The sequence below is a fragment of the Esox lucius genome, chromosome 17 (assembly GCF_011004845.1).
Source record: "Esox lucius isolate fEsoLuc1 chromosome 17, fEsoLuc1.pri, whole genome shotgun sequence".
In the NCBI taxonomy this organism is placed as follows: Eukaryota; Metazoa; Chordata; class Actinopteri; order Esociformes; family Esocidae; genus Esox; species Esox lucius.
This window is the reverse complement of record NC_047585.1, coordinates 43,808,291-43,835,792: the sequence shown is the minus strand read 5'-3', so window position 1 is coordinate 43,835,792 and position 27,502 is coordinate 43,808,291. Positions and strand designations below refer to the sequence as shown.

Sequence of the window (27,502 nt, the reverse complement as noted above, 5' to 3'; positions counted from 1 at the left end):
CACAAACACACACACCTCAAAGTGACACACGTTTACGCAATACACACACACACACACACACACACATCTCTGCAATGATACACACATTCCTGCATGACAATCTCCATTTTCTTTTTCCCTGAATCTTCTAGGGTGATGGACTTGACATTTTTCTCAAAGCCCCAGACAGACTATCAAAGTAATGACATAGTAATTATGCCTTCTGGGGCTGTTCACTTTGCATAGTTACCACATTCTAGACCTGTTGTTTGTTCATAGTTACCACATTCTAGACCTGTTGTTTGTTCATAGTCACCACATTCTAGACCTGTTGTTTGTTCATAGTTACCACATTCTAGACCTGTTGTTTGTTCATAGTTACCACATTCTAGACCTGTTGTTTGTCCATAGTTACCACATTCCAGAGCTGTTTGTCGCTCACAGTCACCACATTCCAGAGCTGTTTGTCGCTCACAGTCACCACATTCTAGAGCTGTTGTTCGCTCACAGTCACCACATTCTAGAGCTGTTGTTCGCTCACAGTCACCACATTCTAGAGCTGTTGTTCGCTCACAGTCACCACATTCGAGAGCTGTTGTTCGCTCACTGTTACCACATTCTAGAGCTGTTGTTCGCTCACAGTCACCATATTCTAGTGCTGTTTTTCGCTCACAGTCACCACATTCTAGCACTGTTGTTTGCTCACAGTCACCACATTCTAGCACTGTTGTTTGCTCACAGTTACCACATTCTAGACCTGTTGTTTGTTCATAGTTACCACATTCTAGACCTGTTGTTTGTCCATAGTTACCACATTCCAGAGCTGTTTGTCGCTCACAGTCACCACATTCTAGCACTGTTGTTTGCTCACAGTTACCACATTCTAGACCTGTTGTTTGTTCATAGTTACCACATTCTAGACCTGTTGTTTGTCCATAGTTACCACATTCCAGAGCTGTTTGTCGCTCACAGTCACCACATTCCAGAGCTGTTTGTCGCTCACAGTCACCACATTCTAGAGCTGTTGTTCGCTCACAGTCACCACATTCTAGAGCTGTTGTTCGCTCACAGTCACCACATTCTAGAGCTGTTGTTCGCTCACAGTCACCACATTCTAGAGCTGTTGTTCGCTCACAGTCACCACATTCGAGAGCTGTTGTTCGCTCACTGTTACCACATTCTAGAGCTGTTGTTCGCTCACTGTTACCACATTCTAGAGCTGTTGTTCGCTCACAGTCACCATATTCTAGTGCTGTTTTTCGCTCACAGTCACCACATTCTAGCACTGTTGTTTGCTCACAGTCACCACATTCTAGCACTGTTGTTTGCTCACAGTCACCACATTCTAGAGCTGTTGTTCGCTCAGTCACCACATTCTAGAGCTGTTTTTCGTTCAGTCACCACATTCTAGTGCTGTTGTTCGCTCACAGTTACCACATTCTAGAGCTGTTCTCTATTCATAATTATCAAATTGTAGGGTTGTTGCAGTCCAGAGGCACACCAAATAACAGGAAGTTGAGCTGAGACGGTTAGTGTTTCACAGTGGGCCCTTTCAGGTGGTTTGGTAGACAAACATTTTCCTGTTGTAAAAGCAGAATATTTTCTAGAAAGGACCAAAAACTGTTTTGTCATTTGGCTTTTCCCTCTGTTGACTGAGCCTGTAATAAATGATAACATGGAAATGCATTCCATCCGCCCTACCCGATTTTACTGCATTACTTCATGGAACGAGGTGACATTTGAGACTAAGGTATGGTGTTATTTGACGCTGACCTGGATAAAAGGTGCCATAAAGGATCTCGATGGTTATGGTTAATTCATTAAAATAACTGTAGTTGTTGGTACATGGAGGAGGCTGTGTCAGAGAGAGTGCGAGACAGAGAGACACAGAAGGTGTGAGGGAGGGAAAGAGAAGGAGATAAAGAAAGCAAGACAGGGAGAGGAAGGGATGGCAATAGATAGATAGGGACAGAGCCACAGTGAGAGGGAGAAAGAGAAACTGGTAGAGAGGAAGAGAAAGACAGAGAATTAGACAGGGAAGCAGAAAGTGAGGGGGTGGAGACTGACTGAGACATCCCATACTTTCCTTCTGCAGACGTTATTAATAATTAAGTTGTAGATGTGATTACACAACAATTACTTTCTAGCCCTTCGACTTTAACAGCAGCTCATAAAACATATAGAGTTCTCTATATTTAATGTAGCTGCCCGGTCCTTCAATCCCACACAACTGTAATGTAGCTGTCCAAACTGGACAGGATTAAAACTTAGTTGGACACAGGGACAGAGATTAAACCCAGACAGGACACAAACATCTACTCGTTCATCCAATAGATAATGGACGTCTTCAGAATCAGTGACACTGGTGGTTTTGAGGGGAGACTGGAGGACAGATTCAATCAGTACTTATAATCAATATCTGGTGGGAAAAAAACTGCGTAGCATTGTCGCTGACAATATTCAGGTTTGCGGTATACCTGGTGGGAGCTGTCAGATAGAGCAAGAGGCTCACAGTTGACAGTAGATTGAGGTGGGCGTGACAACAGCAAGAAAGACGTGGTCAAAAGTATAGAACCCTCTCCTTTTCCAGGTGCCAGCAGGCCTTTATGTCCTGTTAACTGCCGGTCTGGCCATGAGGAAAACCTCTTGAGTAAAATCCATACTGGAGACTTTAATTCACCTGCAGGTAACTTTTTTCTTTATCTCTTTGCGTGCAGTATGAAGACAGCTAGCTGTGTCTCTGGAAAACAATCTAAAATATTGATGTGGCCCAAAAAGCGATCTTCACCCGGCACAGCCAGAAGAGACAATCTACTCTCTAGGTTTCGAACCAACCAGGGAGTTTTGCCCAGCCACTGTGCAGGAATGTCATGTTGCTACGTACTTGTGTTTGGGTTTTAGGCTGTATAAGCACTTTGTGACAACAACAGATGAAAAAAGGGATTTACAAAAGTAAATCTGGATGAACTTGGACTAAAGAAATCTGACCTCTACAACACAGCCTTTACTCAGAATCAAAACTCCTGTTCTACAAACAGTTTTTTGGAAATAATTACCCAGAAAGGTTTTCACAGAAGATCCATATTTACAAAGATTATCCACCCAAAAACCCTCCAACAGACAAAGCAGGAGAGAGACCTGAACAAACTGAAATACCTCAAACGAGTCCAAGTGGAAGAGGACGGACATTCTCTTTCGCCATTCACTAAATGGGCTCAAGCTGCCTGCAACAAGTTGTGACAGAAGTCACCTGGTTTCAAACACATTTTTAGAAATAACCCATGGTGTGTTTTGCAGGGAAGTGCTCAGCAATGAGTCTCTCAAAATGAACACATTACCATGATATCCTTTGCAGACCTTCACTGCAAGACGTTAAACCCGGGGAGTTTCTTCAGAACAAAACAGGACGTGTTTTGACAGTGGATGGATGAGGTAGCAATGTTGTCATTTATTCATTAATGTGATGATGAGTAGCGGTACGCCAGAAGCGGATCGGTACAAACATGTTGCCACTCACTACTTAAAGGTTTCTCAGGATAAGGAGTGTCTGATTAAGATTTGTACGTTTTTTTGTAAATGTGGAATATTCTGCAATGGCCGAGTAAATCACCTGCTCTCGACCCAATCGAGCATGCATTTCACTTGCTGAAGACCAAGCATAAGGCAGAAAGACCCATGAACAAACAACAACTGACAGCTGCAGGAAAGGCAAAGCATCACAAAGGAGGAAAACCAGCGTTGTCCATACGTTCCAGACTTCAAGCAGCCACTGCCTGCAAAGGATTCTCGACAAAGTAATACAAATGAACATTTTATTTATGATTGTGTTCATTTGTCCAATTAGATTTGAGTCCCTGAAATAAGAGGTATGTGTATGAAATATGTTGCAATTCCTAAAATTCAGATATTTTTTCTCAACCCCTTGAAATAAAGCTGGAAATTTGCACTTCAATTGCATCTCGGTTGTTTCATTTCAAATCCATTGTGTTGGTGTACAGAGCCAAAACTATGAAAATTGCATCAGTGTCCAAAAATGTCTGGACCTAACTGTATCTCATAATATTACATTGGAAATGAAATTACTTTATCCTTTTGAAACTTTTGTAATTATTTTCTTGAATGTTTTTATTTATTTATTTTTGTTAATAATTATAAAATGTATTTCTCCTGATTTTCCACATTGTTTCCCAGTCCAGTGAACTGCTAATGAGAGAGAGGGAGACAGAGAAAGAGAGAGGAGGAGAGAGAGAGAAAGAGGGAGACAGAAAGAGAGGTGGAGGGAGAGAAAAGAGAGAGGGATAGAAAGAGAGAGGAGAGAAAGAAAGTATAGAAAAAGAGAGAGCATTGAGAAAGAAAGATGAGATTGGAAAGAGATACAAGAAAGAGAGACAAAGGAGAGATAGGTCCTTTATCTACTTTAGTCTTCACCAGGGCCATCTGTTTTTGGGCATGTTCTCAGACTCCACCGGGGCTCTATTTCCAGTCTTTCAGTTGTCCTCTGTGGACAAGAACAAGGGCTTTCCCTCAACAATTGATATTTCTGGGCAGCTTTCCTTCAGTTGCTCAGGGATTGAAATATGAACAGACCAGATAGCATGAGTGCTGTCCCATTTCTCACTCAACCACCTCAGCATGGCACTCGGAGACCGTTCCTCTGCACAACATCCCTGATATCCATTCATTTAAAACAGAAATATGTATAATCACCCAACGTTCATCCCAAATGGAATTATATTCCCTTTATGCAGCACTTTTTCCCCCGACCAGAAGCAGTCCTTTATAGTTCCTAATATAGGGAATAGGGTATTATTGAAGGCAGAGCCCAATACTGGGATTCACTACAATATTTTGCATATCCTAAATGTAGTGGAGGGGACAGTTCAAAATAATATTACAGTGTATCAGAGCCCTCCAGGATACACAAGGAATACGTCAGAGGTTGAACTACAGTTCAGGACGTTGAATTACACCTCCTCATAACCTACCACACTCTCTCATACAGTAACGCAGTGGTTCCCAAACCTCACCTGGGCCACCCACCAGCCATCTCACAGCCATCTGCCCTGAACTAGCTCACCTGATTCAACAGGTAAGGGTTTGTTAATTAGTTAATAAGTTGATTCAGGTTAGCTCTGGGATACATTTATTAGATGGAATGGCTGGGGGGGCCCCAGGAGAGATTTGGGAACCACTGCCCAACTGAACCTCCTTATACCATGCAACATCTCCTCATATCCTGCAACACCTCCTCATACCCTACTACACCTCCTTATACCCGGCTACACCTCCTCATACCCCTACTACACCTCCTCATACATTGCTACATCTTCTCGTACCCTGCTACACCTTCTCGTACACTGCTACACCTCCTCGTACCCTGCTACACCTTCTCGTACCCTGCTACACCTCCCAAACCTCCTTATTCCATGCTACACTGCTACCTAATACCATGCTAGATCTCCGAACACATTGCCTAACCCACTCATACCCTGATCTAACGCTGCTACACCTCCTACTGTACTATCCCTCCTCATATCCTGTTCCCTCATGCCTTCACCTCCTCATACCTGATACAAATCCTCATATCCTAATACACCTTCTTATACCCTACTACCCCATATCATTACACCTCCTAACACGTCACCTAACCTCCATACACACTGTCCTAATCATGTCACACTTCCTTTAACCATTCTATACTGCACCTCCTCATACTAACTCCTCATACCCCAACACACCTACTCATACCTTACCTCACCTCCTTATGGCCTAACACACCTCCATCATAACCAACTGGACCACTTCATATCCTCATTTTACCCTAATACACTGTGCCTCGCTCCTTCCCCTCTAGCCCTCCCTGCTCTGCAACCCTCCCTTCATTCTATTTCCAGCAGAGAGACAACAGATGAATGATGATATGAGCATCTTATGCATCTTTAAAGTAGAGTAAATAATTCACAAGGACCACCAGTCCAGGACATTTTAATACCAAGAGCAAAAAAAAGGACCATGCTTCTTTAAGATGGCGTCTAAATGCTTTTACGACCTCCTTTAGAAAGGTAACACAGCTAAAACTTTTCTTATGAAAACTGCTGTATAGTTTCCAGGTTATGAAAGATGTTCTGTGGTAAAAATGCATCCATACTGTATTGTGTGTCTCTCTCTGGCTCCCTACCTTTTTATGGTTCTAGGTTAGATTAATTTATTCAACAGCAATTAATAGGATAATGCATACACTGCCAATTAGTAGGATAATCAATACACCGGCAATTAGTAGGATAATTCATACACCGCCAATTAGCAGGATAATTAATGCACTGGCAATTAGTAGGATAATGCATACACCGGTCACACTCTCACTCACAACATCAGTCAGCTTTGCATGCTTCCCTACCTGCCTGAGGGAGTCACTGTGGAGCAATGAGACCAGAAAAAAACCCACCCCAGGTGACACTGGGCAGTTTTCAGCCCCCCTGAGGCTTCCAATCCACTCATCAGCAGCAAGCACAATCAACAATGATACCTAGACTTAGGCGGACTAATTCATTGGTGCCATGAAAGAGCGTCTGAAACCGATAGTGTTGAAGGTGTGGCTAATACCATTGTTGGTGTGGCTAATGGTGATGAAGGTGTGGTTAATTGTGTTGTAGGCACGGTTAATAGTGCTGTAGGTGTGGCTAATAGTGTTGTATGTGTGGTTAACTATGTTGTAGGTGTGGCTATTAGTGTTGTAGGTGTGGTTAATTATGTTGTAGGTGTGGCTAATAGTGTTGTAGGTTCAGTTAATAGTGTTGTAGGTGTGGTGAATAGTGTTGTAGGTTCAGTTAATAGTGTTGTAGGTTCAGTTAATAGTGTTATAGGTGTGGTTAATCGTATATTGTATATCATCAGTTGCAGCAGTGAGACCCAGCAGAGCAATTCAGTCATATAGTCTGGACATTATTGTCTTTTCTGGGCTTAAATCTTCTGACAGGAAACAATGTAACATGCATTTGGCTCATGCTCACTAGTGTTTTTAGAGTCACTTAATACAATCATTATCTTAGGAGCTCACCCCAGAGAGCTGTTACTTTGCATTACAACCATTAATCAGGATGTGTTGTCATATCATATATTGAAAGGAGTATAATCACATTTTATATGGAAGTACCAGGTCAGTTTTACGCTTAACCATCCACACAGTCAAAACCACAACCTGCATCTTCAGGCGGAAAATAAAAACACAATTGAACATTTTTTGGGCTTGTTAGTACTCATTTGATTAGCTTTGTTTTTTCCAGACCCCAGTGGATATGGAGCCTATGAGGGATTGAATAATCATAGATGAAAGATATGTTAACTTCAACAATAAAGAAAACCAAACCAAGGACCTTTCTCTCTGCCTCTCTCTCTGGCAGGAGTACAGTGTCCATACCTTCACCTCCTCAACAAGGACCTGTCTCTCTGCCTCTCTCTCTGGCAGGAGTACAGTCTCCATACCTTCTCCTCCTCAAAAAGTGTGTAATTCCCAGGCGGCGCATCGTTTCATTTGAATACCTCCATTTCACAGAGAGACAAGGGTTTCATTTGAATACCTCCATTTCACAGAGAGACAGGGTTTCTTTTGAATACCTCCAGTTCACAGAGAGACAGGGGTTTCATTTGAATACCTCCATTTCACAGAGAGACAGGGGTTTATTTTGAATACCTCCATTTCACAGAGAGACAGGGGTTTCATTTGAATACCTCCAGTTCACAGAGAGACAGGGGTTTCATTTGAATACCTCCAGTTCACAGAGAGACAGGGGTTTCATTTGAATACCTCCAGTTCACAGAGAGACAGGAGTTTCATTTGAATACCTCCAGTTCACAGAGAGACAGGAGTTTCATTTGAATACCTCCAGTTCACAGAGAGACAGGGGTTTTACAAGTTGCAAATAAAGTTCAGCTGTTCTAGTTACATCTTCCTGACATTTTCTTAGTTGCATCTCAGAGCATAAGCCATGATCCGCAGAGAGCTTTCAAAGCATCAGAGGGATCTCATTGTTGAAAGATATCAGTCAGGAGAAGGGTACAAAATAATTTCCAAAGCTTTAGATATACCATGGAACACTGTGAAGACAGTCATCATCAAGTGGAGAAAATATGGCACAACAGAGACATTACCAAGAACTGGACGTCCCTCCAAAATTGCTGAAAAGACGAGAGGAAAACAGTTCAGGGAGGCTTCCAAAAGGCCTACAGCAACATTAAATGAACTGCTACATGTGACAATCTCCTGTATTCTTCTCATGAATGGTAGTGTAGACTTTTTATATCCACTGTAATTGTATCTAACCAATCAGTTTTACAGTAGCCTACTACCTGAAAAAGACACTGTGTGTTTTTATCGGTTTCTGGAACTGGCTGGTTCTCTACTCCATAAAGGGTCTCAGTCGCTGACTGGATTACTGACTGGTTCACTAAACCATACAGGACCTGACTAACTGATTCACTCCACAATAAACCAAAGTCCTGTTTCCCTACTCCACAATTAACCAAAGTCCTGTTTCACTACTCCACAATAAACCAAAGTCCTGTTTCACTACTCCACAATAAACCAAAGTCCTACTTCACTGCTCCACAATAAACCAAAGTCCTACTTCACTGCTCCACCATAAACCAGAGTAGTAAGTCCTGCTTTACTACTCCAAAGCCTGATGACATTACAGGCACATTGTTGTTCTGCAGGTCTAATGTGGCAAGTTGGATGTGTATTTAGGAAACCTGCACGGACACCAGCACAGGCATAGTGAACACTTGTCATTAATGAATTAGTGATCCATTGATACAACTATTTCCTATGGTTATCAGGGACACTGCCTCACAGAGAGACACTCCCCCAAACAGGGACATCCCCTCACAGAGAGACACTCCCCCAAACAGGGACATCCCCTCACAGAGAGACACTCCCCCAAACAGGGACATCCCCTCACAGAGAGACACTCCCCCAAACAGGGACATCCCCTCACAGAGAGACACTCCCCCAAACAGGGACATCCCCTCACAGAGGGACACTCCCCCAAACAGGGACACTCCCTCACAGGGTGACACTCCCTCAAAGAGGGACACTCCCTCACAGAGGGACACTCCCCCAAACAGGGACACTCCCTCACAGAGAGACACTCCCCCAAACAGGGACATCCCCTCACAGAGAGACACTCCCCCAAACAGGGACATCCCCTCACAGAGAGACACTCCCCCAAACAGGGACATCCCCTCACAGGGTGACACTCCCTCACAGGGTGACACTCCCTCACAGAGAGACACTCCCTCACAGGGTGACACTCCCCCAAACAGGGACATCCCCTCACAGGGTGACACTCCCTCACAGGGTGACACTCCCTCACAGAGAGACACTCCCTCACAGAGAGACACTCCCCCAAACAGGGACATCCCCTCACAGGGTGACACTCCCTCACAGGGTGACACTCCCTCACAGGGTGACACTCCCTCACAGGGTGACACTCCCTCACATCATCGAAAGACAATAAAAAATGGTCAGGAGCCACAGTATTCTGCTGCTGTTCTGTTTCTCACCAATGATGTGTTTGAATATTTAGATAAAATTTACTTTTTAAATGGGAGGTTTCATGTCATACATTTACGCAATTCATAAAATGAATTAGTTTGCTGAACAATGGGACAGATTTAGGCCTATACTGTACATGGTTGTTAGGCTCCTGAACACTGGCACTGATGCAGGGCTGAATGTGTGTGTCTTTTCATCCTTAATACACACCCAGTGCTTTCCATACAGACTGTCTTAGTGTGGTTTGTTTTCATACGATGGGATTCACAGAACGAAGGCCTATGTAAATGGACAGTAAAGTATGCTTCATCGTATGGGGTGTATGATGGCCAAGCGGTTAGAGTAGCTGTGAGAGCAACATCATATCCAGAGAGAGACGGAGACAAGTGGAGCCAATCTACAGTGCCTTGCCAGGGAGACGGTGAGACATCATTAGTTCAGTTGTAAGTAGCTCTATGTGGGTTTGTGGTAGACCCCCCCCCCCCCCCCCCCCCCCCCCCCCACTTATTTTCACAGTTACTTCAGAATCTGCCAGCAGAAGGCATTCATGTTTTGAATTGCAGAGGGTCCGGGAAATGCACTGTTTGATGAGAATAAGAGGATCATTGAAATGACAAATGTTACAAAAACATTAACTGTGTTATATATTCCCAGGTCTCCAGGGAAAGATCTACTATTTTTGGCCCACTGTACCTCAGTTGGTACAGCACGGCGCTCACTACTCACTATTACAACTACCAGGACTTCCTGGGCCAGGGTTGCTAGTCTGATTCCCTGGGGAGGGTGGGGGGGCTAGTGCGCAAAAAGTATGAAAATAAACTCACCGCTGTCAGCCACTCTGGATAACAGTATCAGCTAAACGATGTAAATGTTTTCAAAAAGTGTAATCCGGCGTGACAGGAATTAACTTCTTTTTCCCCATAAGTTGTCGTATCAGCAAAGCAAACATCGGGACCTGACGGCTGGAGTTCCGAACGTCTAAGCTCAGTGGAGTCTCTGGAAAACGGTGTGTTCATGGTTAAGCCGGACACAGGGTTTGGAACCATCTAAATGTAAGCTAAGCACCAATGCTGTTCCAGTGTGCGTACGGGGCGATTATTGCCAGGAAGGAAGGGTAAAGTGGTAAAAAGAAATTGGTCTAAAGGGACATTTTAGTTATCGTGCACGCTCAGATTGAGGATGTGCACTTTTAAGCAACATTTCTACTCGGACTGCTAAGCCATGTTGCATGAATGTCGGTGCATCTTAGCACAGCAGGTATATCGTTTCATAATAAATGTATGAAATTGCTAAATGATCCGTTTCATGACCATCTTAAAATAATTCCATGGGATAGAGAGGTAGGTACAGGAAAACAAGAACCGAGACATAAACTAAGGCCATGCTTACTTCTGGTGATTAAGAAATGGCGAAGGGGCATGCACTTACTTGTTTTAAGAGAAAGAGCTAGAGGGAAAGAGAGAGCGATGAGAGAAGTGTAAAGAGTGAGGGATGAGAGAAGTGTAAAGGGAGAGGGATGAGAGAAGTGTAAAGGGAGAGGGATGAGAGAAGTGTAAAGGGAGAGGGATGAGAGAAGTGTAAAGGGAGAGGGATGAGAGAAGTGTAAAGGGAGAGGGATGAGAGAAGTGTAAAGGGAGAGGGATGAGAGAAGTGTAAAGGGAGAGGGATGAGAGAAGTGTAAAGGGAGAGGGATGAGAGAAGTGTAAAGGGAGAGGGATGAGAGAAGTGTAAAGGGAGAGGGATGAGAGAAGTGTAAAGGGAGAGGGATGAGTGAAGTGTAAAGGGAGAGGGATGAGTGAAGTGTAAAGGGAGAGGAATGAGAGAAGTGTAAAGAAAGAAGAGGAAGAGAAAGCAAGATCTAAATAGGGATAATGAGACAATAGAGAACAGATGGAATACATTAAGACAGGGACAGAAGAGTGAAAGTAGAGAAAGTGAGATTCAGGGACCGATTGTAGAAGATCTGTTACCATGCCTTGTTCCTGCGCATCAGCAGAGAAATTGTCCGCCAGCATGATTACAAACACAACACAATACAGGGATTTGGGAGAGCTCAACAATTATACTGAAAACACACACACACACACACAGACCCACACATCACACCACAATATCATTCAGCAGAAAATAAGCTTGTCATTACCTAAATAAAGCACATTGGATTTTCTCCCCCACTACATGAACACACGCTTCCTGGCAGCTGGGTTTGGATCACCCACCAGTCCAGAGGATCCAATAAATGCCTGGTATTTCCCACCAGGGAGCCCACAAAGTGGATCGTCCTGAACATCCATTTGAGTTGCATTCTGTTCAACACCATCGCTGGGCCAAAACAACTGTCAGGATCCAGGCACCCAGGCCGGAAACTTAAGTTAGCACCCTGTCGGATCTTTGTGGCTGGCAAAGATTAGCTTATTGTATTTATGTCTCAGAAAGATATTTTCAATGCTAACATTGGTTGCCCGGTTAGCTACCTTTGTGTTTTATATGGCTGGCTAACAGCTGCTAATATTTTTCTCAGATGTTTTTAGATTAGATTCAAATTTAGTGTCATTGAACGAGTACAAGGCCAGTACAACGAAATGCAGTTTGCAAAGTTAGTTCCCTGGCTGGCTAGCTGCCTGCATAATCTGGCTAGCTACCTATAAGATCTGTATAGAGTATTTACCCCATTCATATGTAGACAATGACCAGAGTCCTGTGTAGAGAAGCATGACCGGATCCCTATTTAGTATGGTAGGGTGTCATTTGGGACACTTAATTGTACTGACAGACAGAGCTGCTCTGTTTACACCCAGCACAAGCACACCCACATAAGAGCATACGCACTCAAGTCTGCTTCAGTCTGCATTGTAGATAAGGAGCGTCTGACACCCGAAGCACACAGACACACACCAATAAACCCATGCACACATAACCCCACACAAAAACAAACACACACATGCATAAAGCACACACACCACAGCATAAAACACACACACACACCACAGCATAAAACGATAGTAATCCCATTGAATTCCAGAGCATGGTCGAGTCTAGGAAAGTAATTAATTCACAATATGTGATAGGTAGATAAATCACTACTAAACAGAATGAGGTTAGCACAGCACCCACTATCAACACATACAGATATTCTGGGATCAACGTATAACAGATGTACATCTATCAGATCTGTGTACTGTATATCAGGTGGCTACATTGAGAAAACACTAGAAGCCACAGTTGAAATTGACGAACCCCGAGTGTGATGCATCACTAATGTGACGAAGGAAACTGACAAGCTGTTGACATCTTGAGACGCTAGGTTGACTCCAGGAGAAAAGGCATTGAGTGGAACGAGTTCAAGCAGCAGGTTTAAAGCAACATGTGTTGTAGCAGGAGCTGTGCTCTCTGGAACGCCACAGGCCAAAGCAAATACATTTTTTGTTGACTCACCCTTCATGCCAAACTTGTTGCGTCGGCCATATTTGTTGATGAGAAAGAAGAGGACGATGAGGAGAATGCAGGCAAAACCCGCCAGGCCGACAGCTATGGACACCTGGACATGAAGAGGACAGAAAAAGAGACTTTATATGTACAATCCCCGACATAAACTCAACAAGTAAACCCTGTGTGATTTCAGCATGAAGTGCTTGCAAGTCTCTCTATTTTGGGATATTTCTGTCACCGAATATTAGTCCAGGACTTAAATATCAAGGTTCAATGGAAAACTCTAGGCTTAATCTGTGTCGGAGAAACGGGCCCAAAACTTTCCCGCTATTCAATGTAGGTTTGCCTGATTTTGTCACTGCACACAACCAGTTATTGAGTTTTCACAGCAGGTCACTGAATGTTAATAAAACACTTTGTTTGCTTAGGTTCCCTTCGTGCCTTTATTTAATATACCACAGAGGTAGTAAACTCTGGCCCTCAAAGCCAGTTCAACTCAATGCTTTCATTGCAACCCTCTAATCACAGAGTAATGGAACACCAGGTGTGTGCAATTAATGATGAGGCAGAACAGAAAACCAGCAGGCTCCGGCCCTCATAGGGTAAGATTTGAAAGCCTCTGATTTACAGTTTTGCTTGTGTATCTGGGACCATTCAGTAGCAACAACAAGCTTGGAGATATTTGACAAAATGTCACTGCACTGTCTGTACAGCAGAAAGAAGAAGGCCACAACAGAGCCAAAGGTAGATTGAGCAACAGAGTTGAGGAATAATACAGCCGACAGAACAGTGAATCATAGAGTTAAAAAGGCTGTAACTCTGACAGTTTCAATGACAGAGTTAATTGTGACCTGCTACATATCTCCACATTACCAGGCTGTTTCTCTAAGAGTGCTATGACACTCTGGGCGTCCCAAATGCCACATTTTCCCCAGTATAGTGCCCTGCCCTACAGGCGGGCATCAAAACTAGTGCACAACACAAAGGGTGCTGTTTGGGTTTAATTAGAGACTCACCCCAAATGCATCCTCCTCTGTCCTATTAGAGTCACTGTCTGAGGGCATTGGGGTACCTGGAGACAGAAACGGTTACCGCAAGTTAGATACAGTTAGGGACTGAAAGGACAGTTACAAACCGAAACAATTAGAGACAGTTTGTAGAGACAGAGACACTCCCTAAAAACAAAGACAGGCAGAGATACAGCTGAAGAGAAAGTTATGGAGATGGTTATGTACAATTTGAGAAACAGAGACAGACAGAGACACAGAAACAGACACTTAAAAACAGTTAGACATAGAGACAGAAACAGTTAAACGTTTTTTTAAGACAGTTATAAAGAGTAAGAGAAAAAAGAGTGACAGTTAACGACAGTTACAGAAAGACAGTTCCTAAACACAACAGGTTGTTACAGACAAAGACATAAACACATGCAGTTACAGCAGAGACAGAGACACACAGTAAAATACTTAAACACAGTCAAAGGCAGTCCCTAGAGACTGATTCAGAGCCAGACGGTTACAGACAGAGACACATATACAGAGACAATTAGAAATGTAGTTAGTCACAGTTACATACAATTTGAGACAGTACCTAAAGATAGAAACAGACCCAAGAGACAAAGACACAGAGCCAGTTAGATACAGAGAAAGTGTCAGGGATCAAGACAGACAGTTACACACACTTAGAGAACGATAATTAAAGACTGAGGCAGAGACATTCAGAGACAGTCTAGTAGAGAGAATAAGACACAGAGAAGTAGACACAGTCAAATGTGGATCTTTAGTTTTAGAAGTGAGAGTAAACCCTCAAGTACATTTATTTCTTCTTAACGCTCACTCCCTGCATTTCTACAACATAAAATGTATGATACATGGCATATTCTGGATACCATTTCACAACACTTAACCACTTTATGTAAGCATCTTTCTATGGCCAATTCAAGTTAATGTTTCAGCTGCCTGTGCGTTTTGAGGTTTCCACACTGTCTTAAGAACATAAGGCTATCTGTATCAGAAGGTTCAGAGGTTATGAACCGCCCCAACACTAAGTTCCACCCTCAGACACAGAGACCATTAGACATCATAAGAGATACAGTTAGAAATAATTACACAATACTAGAGTTAGAAAAAGAGACAGTTAAATGAAGTTAAAGACACAGATAGACACTGAGACAATTACCAAAAGAGACACGGTAAAAGTTAGAGGCAGACACAGTTATAGACAATGATAGTTACTATTCAAAGAGACAGCTAGACACAGAGGCAGACACAGTTAGAGACAGACACAGTTATAAAAAGACAACGAGAGAATGTTAAAATCAGTTAGAGGCATAGAAACAGTTACACAAGTTTAGATTTAGAAACATAGACCAAGTTAGAGACATATTTAGAGAAAAATTTAGAAACACAGTTAGGGACAGAGAGTGATAGACATTAGAAAAAGAGATCAAACTAGAGACACAGAGATAGTTAGATTGACTGTTAGGAGACAGTGACTGTTCGACACTGTGAGAGACAAAGTTAAGGACAGTTAGAGAGAGACATATACACAGAGTCAATTAGATAGAGACACAGTTAAAATCAGTGGGACAAGGTTAGAGACTCAGAGACAGACAGACAATGTTCAAATTAGAGACAGTTAGACACAGTTGGACACAGACAAACGAGGTTAAAGTTAGAGACAGTTAGATACAGTTAGTCATAGAGAGACAGACAAAGAGTCACAGATGCAGAGACATACACAATTTGACACAGTTAGAGAAACAGACACCTTTGAACAAAGTTAGAGACTAATAAAGACAGACACAATTAAAGACAAATACACAGATTGTGACATTAACATGTCATACAAAAGAACTGTCCTCTGTTATCCTACTTCCTGTCATCCTACTTAATTTCAACCAGACAACAAGGACTTGTCACTGTCCATGATGATGCTTTATAACCCATGGATGACTGTTTAACAATGGATGATGTAATGTATTATTGGAAAAAAATATATTTAATGGATAGTATTGTAATGGATGGTTGTAACTGATTATTGCAATTAACAGATTAACTATAATTGCTCATTGGAATATATGGTTGAAAGAAATGTAAGGAATGGATGATTGCAAATGAATAATTGTAATAGATGGTTGTATATTGATGATTGTAATGGAAGAAATGTTGTCAAGGATTAATGTTATTGATGAGTGATTGTAACGGATGATAGATGAATGGAATAGGTGGAGTAATGTTATGGACACTTTGTGTATTATGTATGATTGAAATGGATGACGGTAATAAATGAAAGATTATTATGAATAGTTGTAATGGATAATTGTAATGTTGCTCATTATGAATGGATGGCTGTAATGTATGGATGATTGCAATTCTGGACAAATGTAATGGACGATTGTAATGAAAGCTTGGTTGTTATGGATGATTGTAAGGGATAGAGGATTTTAATGGATGATTTTAATACATCATTATAACGGATGGATGGTTGTGATGGATGCAGAAGTTGTTTATTATAATTTATGGATGGTTGTAACATACGAATGGGTGTTAGGGTATGGGATGATTGTAATGAATTCATTGCTGTAATTCATTATTGAAATGGTTGAATGTAATGAACTACTGAACCGTTACTGTACCGTTACTGTACCGTTACTATACCTTCAGGATAATAAAGGACGGACACAGTGGATGTTCTCATCACACTACAGGGATCTTGAGATACGAAAGAATTTAGGCTGGATGAATGGCATGGTTTTGGATGAGTGACATGAAACCGGAAAATGCATTGAGACGCATTGAGACAAAATGTTTATCTTCAATTAAATAATACCCTCATAAAAAACATCATAACATAATAATTACATCATTGTAACATTATGTTAAGACACTTACCATATTCCACAATCTCTGAAAAGGAGATGGAAAAAAAAGGCATGAGAAATGAATGAATGAGTGACATGAATGATACTCTGCAAATACTGATTATGCTAATATTATGCTAACCAAAGATTCCCAGATTTAACGCCAGCCAATCATTTCAGAAACACTGATGAATGTGAACGACTGAAGTCTGTTGCTGGGCACAATCGGCGGCGTCCCGAGACGTGTTTGGCCCTACAGTTCACCTGTCCAAGAACAGTGGATGAATCAAAGGAGTCCACACGCCATGCTCACCGTCGGCGCCGGGGTCAAAGGGCGGCTCCATGAGGAAGTGTCCGTAGACAGTCTTAGTAGCGGATCCCAGGTAGTTGGAGGCCTCTAGGGTGTAGTTTCCATTATCGATGTGTGTCGGGTTCTTAAATGTCAGACAGCCCTCCAGGTAGTCCTGATAAAAGTCCATCTCCGTCCGGATGTACTCACTCTGCAGAATCTCCCGCTAGATGTGGCATTAATAAAAATAATAAAGTATTTTCAAGGCTTTTTAAATTGTTTTTATCACTTTTAAAACCATATTAATATTCTGTAGTATGTCACATTTTACATCATCCAATCCTTGTCACAGGGACCAAAAGGGGGGCACTGTTTTATAATTTCCCTGTCACTACACAGATTATTCAAATGATGACTTCAGCACCAACCTCTTGGTGAATTTAATCAGCCATGTAGTTCTGTGTAAGAAACAAAATGAACCCGTTGCTTTACGTAACGCACATGAACCGAAACCCCACCTGTTTGTGGAACCAGCGTAGTGTGGGGTGGGGGAATCCTCTCACTGTGAACTCTATGCAGGTGTCATGGCGTCGTTCCGGCTCAACCAGTTTCAGGATGACAGGTGGAACTGTAATGGAAGCAGAGGAAACTGAAGTTTTGGCGCGGCATGGCTTCTACGTGTTATTCATGGTGGCGCTTAGAAACCCACAAAACTAGATTTCCCAATATGAATTACAGCATAGATTTTCAGACTCAGAGATACTCTGTATAATCAGCTGTGGGAGCTGAAACAGAGATATTAGATATAATCCATATAATTAATAATGAGAACTGAAACAGAGATATTAGATATAAACCATATAATCAGCTGAGAGCTGAAACTGAGATATTAGATATAATCTATATTATCAGCTGAGGGCTGAAAAAGAGATATTAGCCATAATCCATAAAATCAACTGTGACAGCTAAAAGTGATATTTGATCTAATCCATATAATCATCTGTGAGATCTGAAACAGAGAAATTAGATATAATCAATAATGAGAACTGAAACAGAGATATTAGATATAAACCATATAATCAGCTGAGAGTTGAAAGAGAAATATTAGATATAAACCATATAATCAGCTGAAAGTTGAAACTGAGGTATCAGATATAATCCATATTATCAGCTGAGAGTTGAAACAGAGATATTAGATACAATCCATATTATCAACTGAGAGTTGAAACAGAGATATTAGATATAAACCATATAATCAGCTGTGATGAACAGTGGTACTAGATACCATTTACACCATTAGCTGTGAGAGCAATAATAGTGATATTATATATAATCCACAGTATCAACTGTGAAAGCTGAAACATTTGTATTAAAATAATAATCTAGCTCCACATTTCCATGACAATATATCACTGAATTAGTGAATTAGTTGTTTTGAAATGGCACCCTATTATTCATGGGTCCTGGCAGAAAGTAACCAACTAGATAGGGAATGGAGTGCCATTGGGAATACTGGTTGGTGTGTGTTTAGGGAAATGTATCCTAGCAAAACATATGCATATTAATCATCCGTTCATAAGGCAGACCCTTCAGTCCACGTGGCCTTCTGAACATTAATAGAAGAGGCACTGTATTATATAGACTTCCAGAACAGTACACTAACTATCTTACTTAGTGATCCAAAATCTACTCCATATGGTGATCCAAAATAGTGCACTACCTACTGTATGAAGTGTTCCATAGTAGTGCACTACCTACTGTATGAAGTGCTACAAAGTAGTTTACTACCTATTGTATCAAGTGTTCCAAAGTGCATTATGAAGGCCATCAGGCAACTGGTCCTGAACGCATCCAGAAGACAGTGGTGGCTGGTTAGCAGGAGACATGCAGCATCAACATTGCCTGTTTCCCAAATGGCTCTTTAATTATGCCCTGGTTCACAGTAGAACACTATCTATTGTACTGGGAAAGGCTCAGGGAACAGACTCAGTGCAAGCGCTTAGGCCCCTGGAGGGTGTTTACTAACAGAAATATAGGAGAAGAGGGGGAAAGAAAGAAAACCGTAAACTGCTGGGGATAACGATACGGCTTTGCGTCGGCGGCGTCAGCCTTGCTGTGCCAGAGGTATTTGTGCGGGTGGTCCTCAGCACTCTTCTCCTTCACACTTTCTTTTCCCTGCGTCTTCGTTAGGGAGGCGGGGCAGTGAGATCCGTCCTCACAATTCCTCTTCTTTTTGTTCTGCCCAAAGCTGCTCTTATGGGGGCCCTTTTTTTGCTCTTTCGAGACATATTGCGTTAAGATCCCACATATCACAGTACATGGTAGTGCAAAAACCAAGCCATTAAATCCAGGATACTCTCCAAAGACATCATCTAGAACTGCATCAAGGCATAGATATGTGGTGAAGGTTATAAAAAATTGCTAAAGCACTGAATAGAGCACAGGAGGCTCAATCATTGTGAAATGGAAGAAGTTTGGAACCACCTACAGTCAACTTCAAAGTATCTCCGCAGAGATGGGAGAACCTGCTAGAAGGAAAACCATCTCTGCAGCACTCCAACATTCAGGTTAGACGGAAGCCACTCTTGAGTAAAAGGCATATGACGGACCATCTGAAGGACTTGCCGTCTGAAGATTCTTTGGACTGATGAGACCAACATAAAACTGAACTGCCAAAACCAAGATACAGCATCATGCTATGGGGATGCTTGTCAGCAGCAGGGACTGGTAGACTGGTCAGGACAGAGGGAAAGATAAAAATTGGCGCTATTATATATACATACACTGAAAAAAATTATAAAAGCAGCACTTTTGTTTTTGCCCCCATTTATCATGAGCTGAACTCAAAGATCTAAGACTTTCTCTATGTACACAAAAGGCTTATTTCTCTCAAATATTATTCACAAATCTGTCTAAATCTGTGTAAGTGAGCACCATAAGCCGTCTCCAAAGGCGTTTCAGAGATTTTTTGGCAGTACATCCAACCGGGCTCACAACCGCAGACCACGTGTAACCACACCAGCCCCACACCAGGTGTGTATGCAGAAGCACCTGTTCCAGTTCTATCAGTGCGTGTTTGGATGCATGTTGGTGAACCTCCACTGGAAAAAGACTGCACTCAGCTGCCAAAGCAAATTACATGAGAAAGAGTATGTGTGTGTGTATGTAAAATCAGCATGCTGCGGAACTCTTCCTCTGCCCTGACCACTCATATCTCGAATACTCTCTCGTCTCTGTTTTTCTCTCTCTTTCCGTCTCTTTGTGTCTCTTATGTCGCTTTCTCTGTCTCTCTCCCTTTCTCTTTCTCTATCTTTCCCTATCCCTCTCTGTCCCTCTGTCTGTCTCTCACACACAAACACACTGCAGCAGCTGGCTCAGGCTAGCCTATCCCACCTAGTCTGCAGTGCAGTGTCTGAGAGGCAAAGAGAAGGGGGGGGGGGAGAAAGAAAGAAATGTGACTTGAAGTGGCCATGATAATGTTTCTCTTCATTGTTAATTTTTTACCACATCTTACTTCTCGTAAAAATTTTATTCAGGTGAGTTATTGTTTTTCCCCCTCTTTGTCAGATGTGGGTTGAAGCAATGGGTGATTTATTTAAAACTCCCACAAGTCGACTGTCTTGCAGAGAACAAATCAAGACATTATACGATTCTGTTATCAATAGCTCAGTGCTGAAATATACAGCATACCTGAAACTCTGAAGCTATAGCCAAACTAAGTTTGCAAGCAAGAATGGCCTTGTTAAGCCAAAACTAAATGGCCACTCAAACTGAGCTTCAGAATTTCTCTGCAGAGAGGGCAGAACCTTTCAGAAAGACAACAATCTCTGCAGCAGTCCATCAATCAGGCATTTATGGTAGTGGACAGACTGAATCCACTCCTGAGTAAAAAGCATATGACATGCCGCCTGGAGATTGCCTAATGAACCATGAAAGAACCTGAGAGTGTAAGGGAAAAGCTTCTCTGATGTACAAATTCTGACGTTTAGCCCTGAATTCCGAATGATACCTCCAGTGAAAACAATCAACCATCTCCAGGCTAATTCTGTCCTCATAGTGAAGCATGGTGGTGGGAGCATCATGCTATTGGGATGCTTCTCAGTGGCAGGAACTGGAGAACTGGTTAGGATTGAGGCAAGAATGAATGGAGCAAAATGTTGTGAGGTCCTTGAAGAAAACCCAGGGTCCACAGGACCTCAGACTGAGGTGAAGATTAATCTTTCAACATGACAACAACCAACAGCACACAGCCAAAACAACAATGGAGTGGATTTGAGCCATGTCTGTGAAGGTTCTTGACCGGCCTGGCCAAAGCCTGACTTGAACCTAATTGAACATATGTGGGGAGATGTGAAGACCGCAGTTCACCAAGACTCCCCATCCAACCTGACAGAGTTGGAAGGATCTACACAAGAGAATTGGAGAAACTGCCTAAATTCAGGTGTGCAAAGCTGTTAGAGGAGAAGACCAGAGATTTGCATCAGACTGCAAAACAACTGCAAAACAAACATCCCCAATTTTTTATTTTTTATTCCTACAACAACAGCATTACTCAACCAAACTATATAATTTCAACTGGTCATTCAATATAGAACAGTATCTCTTCATCAGATTTTTTTCCCCCATTCTGCCTCGGTAGCTTCAGCGCTGCTCAACTCCAAGCTGGGGTTCTTTGATAACTGGAGTTCCTTGTAGTGTGACTCACTACAAGCATATTGCAACATAACGTTTAGACAGAGCTGGACTTCAGACACCGGAAGTATCGTCCTATACATGCCGCACATTCAGTCCGGTCAAAGACAATTGAAAAGAAAAAACATGACAAATCCCAGTAATTCTATTGGATTATTGTTAGTGCGCTCAGACAAAAACCAAATCTCAAGTGCTGTAACCTTATTTATCGCCTGGTTGGAATTGGATGAAAGTAAACATGGAATGTGTCACTGCAGTGGTGATTCAACTGACAGTCAGTTAAAGGCTGGGTCCAAAAAAGCTCCCTAATCCCTCTGGAAACAGACTATAAGTGGGTCTCTATAGAGTGAATAGGGTGGTCTGAGTTTGTGTACTACGTAGGGAATAAAGTGGTCTGAAATAGTGCACTACACTGGGAATAGGGTGGTACAAAGTGATGTACTACAGGACATGGTGGTCTAAAGTACCTCCCTATACAGTGAATAGGGTGGCATTTTGGACACCTATAGACACAATATTCAGTGATTCAAAGAGATTTAATTACCAGAAGAGCATGTGTTGAAAAATGTGCAAGTTAATTTACATCAGTAGCAGAGGGGATGAACGCACATGGAGAGACAGACAGAGAGACAGAAATAGACAGAGAGAGAGACAGAAAGACAGACAGAAAGAGAGCAAGAGTAAAAGTATAAGAGAAACCATTTTTGGTCATGTTTAGCTTTTAGCTTTTCATAGTCCTCTGATGATAAAGTGCCATAGATGCATTTGAGGGTTTTTCCCTTGTTCATTTGCTGTATCAAATAGTGTGTTACAAACCATCACACCCTGTTATAGGGATGCACCACAGGGGAATAGGGTGCTATTTGGGGTGCATCCTAAATCAGGGTGGGAGATAGCTTCTCTTCACAGGCTGCAAGGTGTAGCCAGCTAATTGGCCACATTAATATCACTTCATTACCAAGGCAACAGTTCACTGCATTCACAATGTCCCTGCATAGTTCTTTGGCTGCTGGTTATAAATGTGTTTACCTATTGTAACGACGGTAAAGGCTGTATCCTATTGTTACCATGGTAAAGGCTGTATCCTATTGTAACGACGGTAAAGGCTGTATCCTATTGAAACGATGGTAGGATACAACATAACAATGTATCCTATTGTTATGATGGTAAAGACTGTATGCTGTTGTTACGATGGTAAAAGCTGCGGGAGGTGTGGTTAAGCTGTGCAGTGTCAGGGTGGTAATGGACTTGCCTGACACATGGCAGTTTGGAGAGTAGACCATGGCTTAGGTGACTTGGAATCCATTATAAATCACTTCCTCTGAAACTTATAGAGCTTCTGTTACAGAGGTCCTGGATGACAGGAAGCTTCCTCTGACACTACCCAATATAGAGTTTCTGTTATTACGGTCCTTGCATGGAGCTTCCTCTTGACACTACCTGATATGGAGTTTCTGTTATAGAGGTCCTGGATGACATGGAACTTCCTCTCTGTCTTTCAAGCTCCTTGCAATCGAGGGCTGTGTTGTTGCTGTACCAAGTAATGGAGTCTGTCAAGATGATCTCAGTAGTGTTTCTATAAAACAGTTTGAGAGTCTGGAGGTCCATGTAAAAAAAAATACAAAATTCCAAAGAGGAAAGAGGCTCTGATGTACTTTCTGTGCCACTGCCTGAGTTTGTCTGGATCATTAGTTTGTTGGTGATGTGGACACATATATTAGGAAGGAGGCCTTCTTGCCTCTCCTATCTCTTGTGCATGTGATTTTTTTTTGCTTTCAGACTTAATTCTATTTTTAAGAAACTGCATAAATATAGTCTCAATTCATCTACAATTTTGACGAATTGCCTGAAATGGGATTAGGAATGGCAACATTCAACCTGGGAGATCAGCAGCCCGAAAAATCACTATTTGTACAACTTCTGCAAGCTACCCTACACAAATACAATAATATGATTATCAATCTTATATATAACATTTTCAATACCCACTTCAACACCTGCAATGGTCCATCCTATAGTATATTTTAGTGATGTAGGTAGATACCCCTGAAGTCCATCCTATAGTATATTTTAGTGATATAGGTAGATACCCCCTGAAGTCCATCCTATAGTATATTTTAGTGATGTAGGTAGATACCCCTGAAGTCCATCCTATAGTATATTTTAGTGATGTAGGTAGATACCCCTGAAGTCCATCCTATGATATATTTTATTCCACTAATCCATGAGACACCTTATTGATATTATAAACTGGTGACTAACCCAATTAGAAAAAGTACATACATATACAGAGTAATCATCCTGGTGGAATAATGTGTGTGTATATCATATAGCACAGCATTCACCTAATCAGCATTAGCATGGCTTGCACCCAATCAGCATTAGCAAAGCCTTCACCCAATCACCATTAGCACGGCCTTCACCCAATCAGCATTGCTGCTTCGAACTACCTGGTTTATCTTTTAGTTTTAACATCCAATAGGATTTACTGTATCCTTGCATCCCAGAAAGAAACCTGCTCTCTGAGGCTTTCCCCTTTGGAAAGCCTCCTAACTGTTTACTGGTTCTCGACGTACACTGTACGGACAACTGGATGGAGGTGTTGGTCATCCCCACTATGTTCTCCGCAATACAGGTGAGCAGGAAGCTGTTGTCGTCTCGACTCGCGTTGACCAGCGTCAGGTTGATGGAATGAATGTTGGGCCAGTAGACGTTGGACTGCAGGTGGTGAGAGCAGAAGAGACAGAAGAGGTCATTGGGTTACACCGGACGTGTCATTAGTGGGAGGTGCTGCAAAGCTACACGAGGTACTGGCAGAAGGTTTTATAATACCACCTGAGGAGTAAGAAGGACCCTAGCTGGAAGAACACAGAGGATAGTACAAAGGGCTGGGACTAAATCTAAAATTATGGTAGAACTGAAATCATGTGTGTGAGCTAAAAAAACACATGTGAGATGAAGTTGTGCGCTTGAGTTGAAGTGTAGATTCACTAATTTGTGGGGATGTGTTTAGATTTTCTGGCTCAAGGGTTAGGTTTAAAGTGAAACTTTCATTTGATTAGAATTAGGCTTTGAGGGTAGTTTAAGTTTAAGAATTGTGGGTTATGAATTAGGGAAAGGTGTGTAACTGTGTGTGTGTGTGTCTAACTGTGGGTGTGTGTCCAACTGTGTGTGTGGGTGTGTGTGTGTGTGTGCGTGTAACAGGTTAGGTCATTCTGAACAAATGGGGACCAAATGTCCCAATGAGTATAGTAAAATCAGAAAAAAATTTACTCATTGGGAGCTTTTGCCGGTCCTCGTGAGGTAAAAGTCAATTTCCGGCTCAGGGTTTAGGTTTAGGGTCAAACTAACAATTGATTTATAGTTAGAATTGGGGTTTCTTTATGGTCCAGGCGTTGTTGGTTAAGTTTAGGGTTAAGGTTAGGCATTACATCTAGGTAAAGTTTAGGAATAAGTGTTATTTTATTGAGGATAAGGTTAGGGTTAAGTTTAGGGATATATTAGGGTTAGTTTAAGGTTAGGGTAAGGGTTAGGGTTAGGTTTAGGGTTAAGATTAGGGCAATTTCTATTTTCTGGTCCCCATGAGGGTGGCTGTACAAACCTGTGTCTGTAACTGTGTGTAACTGTGTGTGTAAGACCTACCAGGTGAGTGTTGACGGAATGTAGACCAGCAACCGTCCAGTCGACCTCGGGGACGGGATACCCGGAGCCGTTACAGCTGACCGTTACATTATCCCCTTCCATCACGGTCAGACTGCTGCTGTGGCTCACACTGATCTCTGGTAGGTCTGGAGCAGGATGGGAGACACACACAGAACCACACACACCGAACCCCCCCCCCCCCCCCACAAACACACACAAACATAAAGAACCACACACACACAATCCCCCGCCACACACACACAGAACCACACACACAGAGAACCACACAGAACCACACACAGAACCACACACACATAACCACACACACACACAAAGTCACACACACGTAACCACACACACAGAACCACAAACACACAGAACCCCACACACACACACATAGAACCACACATACAGAACCCCCCCACACACACAGAACCACACACACAGAACCACACACACACACATACACACAGAACCACACACACACAGAACAACACACACACACACACACACACAGAACCACACACACACACATACACACAGAACCACACACAGAGGACCCCACATACACAGAACCACACACACACACACACACATAGTGAGGGAAAGGTGTGGTACTGTGTTCTGTGTGTATGTGTGAATGTGTGTGTGCATGCATGCATTTGTGTGTGTGTGCGTGTGTTTGTGAGTGTCTCTGCATGCACCCGAGCGTGTCTTCATACCACAGCGAGCTATGTTCATGTTGTTTAGACGTGTCTTGGAGGCTCCGTTTCTGCAGTAGAGCGTCTGCGAATGAAGCCCTGCTTCTCCTCTCTGCTGCCACAGCTGGATCCAGCGGACACCACAGCCGCAGTCAAACAACACACCGTCCAGCCGGCTGGAAACAACCACAACAACCGCATGGTCCAGTCAGAAAATCATGTCAACACTGTGGGAGGTGGTCAGATTGGAGGTGTCAGGGTTGATTACACTTAACAAGTTGGAAGCAAGACGATAAGCCCATCGCAGGGTTTACTTGAATTAAGACCATCACAGGGTCTACTTGAATTAAGACCATCACAGGGTCTACTTGAATTAAGACCATCACAGGGTCTACTTGAATTAAGACCATCACAGGGTCTACTTGAATTAAGACCATCACAGGGTCTACTTGAATTAAGACCATCACAGGGTCTACTTGAATTAAGACCATCACAGGGTCTACTTGAATTAAGACCATCACAGGGTCTACTTGAATTAAGACCATCACAGGGTCTACTTGAATTAAGACCATCACAGGGTCTACAGACCACTAAACAATACTAGACAGACCACGAAACTGAATACTAGACAGACCACTAAACTGACTACTAGAGAGACCACTAAACTGAATACTACACAGACCACTAAACTGAATACTAGACAGACCACTCACCTGAATACTAGACAGACCACTAAACTGAATACTAGACGGACCAATAAACAATACTAGACAGACCACTGAACTGAATACTAGACAGACCACTAAACTAAATAATAGACAGACCACTGAACTGAATACTAGACAGACAATATTAGATAAACTCAATCTACCTCCCCCTCAACATCATTCTGCCTCCCATTCTCCCTCTAAGTCTCTCCTTCTCTCACTCTCCCTCTCTTCCTCTCCCTCTTCCTCTCCCTCTTCCTCTCCCTCTTCCTCTCCCTCTTCCTCTCCCTCTTCCTCTCCCTCTTCCTCTCCCTCTTCCTCTCCCTCTCTGTCTCTGTCAGGATAAAGCGGCCCAGATCCTGAAGAGAAGTTGGCCATGCATTCGAGTGATGTAGCTTTCTCAGGATCAGCTCTGAAATACGTTTCAATATAAATAAATACACAGCAACTCTTAGAATCTCCACACGAGAGGGAGCAACATTTTCCTTTAACATGAAGCAAACTGCATAAGTACTACATCAATAATATCACAAACTGTATCAGTACTACTTCAATAGTATCACAAACTGTATCAGTACTACATCAATAAAATCACAAACTGTATCAGTAAATACATCAATAATATTACAAACGGTATCAGTCCTACAT

At 42.4% G+C, this 27,502-nt stretch overlaps 1 protein-coding gene across 3 annotated transcripts in view; it reads right to left on the bottom strand.

Annotated features, from left to right (window-relative positions):
- ntrk3b (neurotrophic tyrosine kinase, receptor, type 3b) overlaps window positions 1-27,502 on the bottom strand; it is a 205,423-nt gene that overhangs the window by 79,629 nt on the left and 98,292 nt on the right. The window contains exons 5-13 of one of the 3 annotated variants that reach the window (XM_020055416.2): window positions 26,169-26,323; window positions 25,447-25,592; window positions 24,381-24,522; window positions 17,631-17,740; window positions 17,137-17,338; window positions 16,855-16,869; window positions 16,621-16,674; window positions 13,978-14,033; window positions 12,968-13,070 (exon numbers count right to left, since the gene is read on the bottom strand). In XM_020055416.2, coding sequence (XP_019910975.2) covers window positions 12,968-13,070; window positions 13,978-14,033; window positions 16,621-16,674; window positions 16,855-16,869; window positions 17,137-17,338; window positions 17,631-17,740; window positions 24,381-24,522; window positions 25,447-25,592; window positions 26,169-26,323 — 983 coding nt within the window. The remainder of the gene's footprint in view (window positions 1-12,967; window positions 13,071-13,977; window positions 14,034-16,620; window positions 16,675-16,854; window positions 16,870-17,136; window positions 17,339-17,630; window positions 17,741-24,380; window positions 24,523-25,446; window positions 25,593-26,168; window positions 26,324-27,502) is intronic. The other 2 variants (XM_020055417.3, XM_020055418.3) reach the window with 2 other exon arrangements.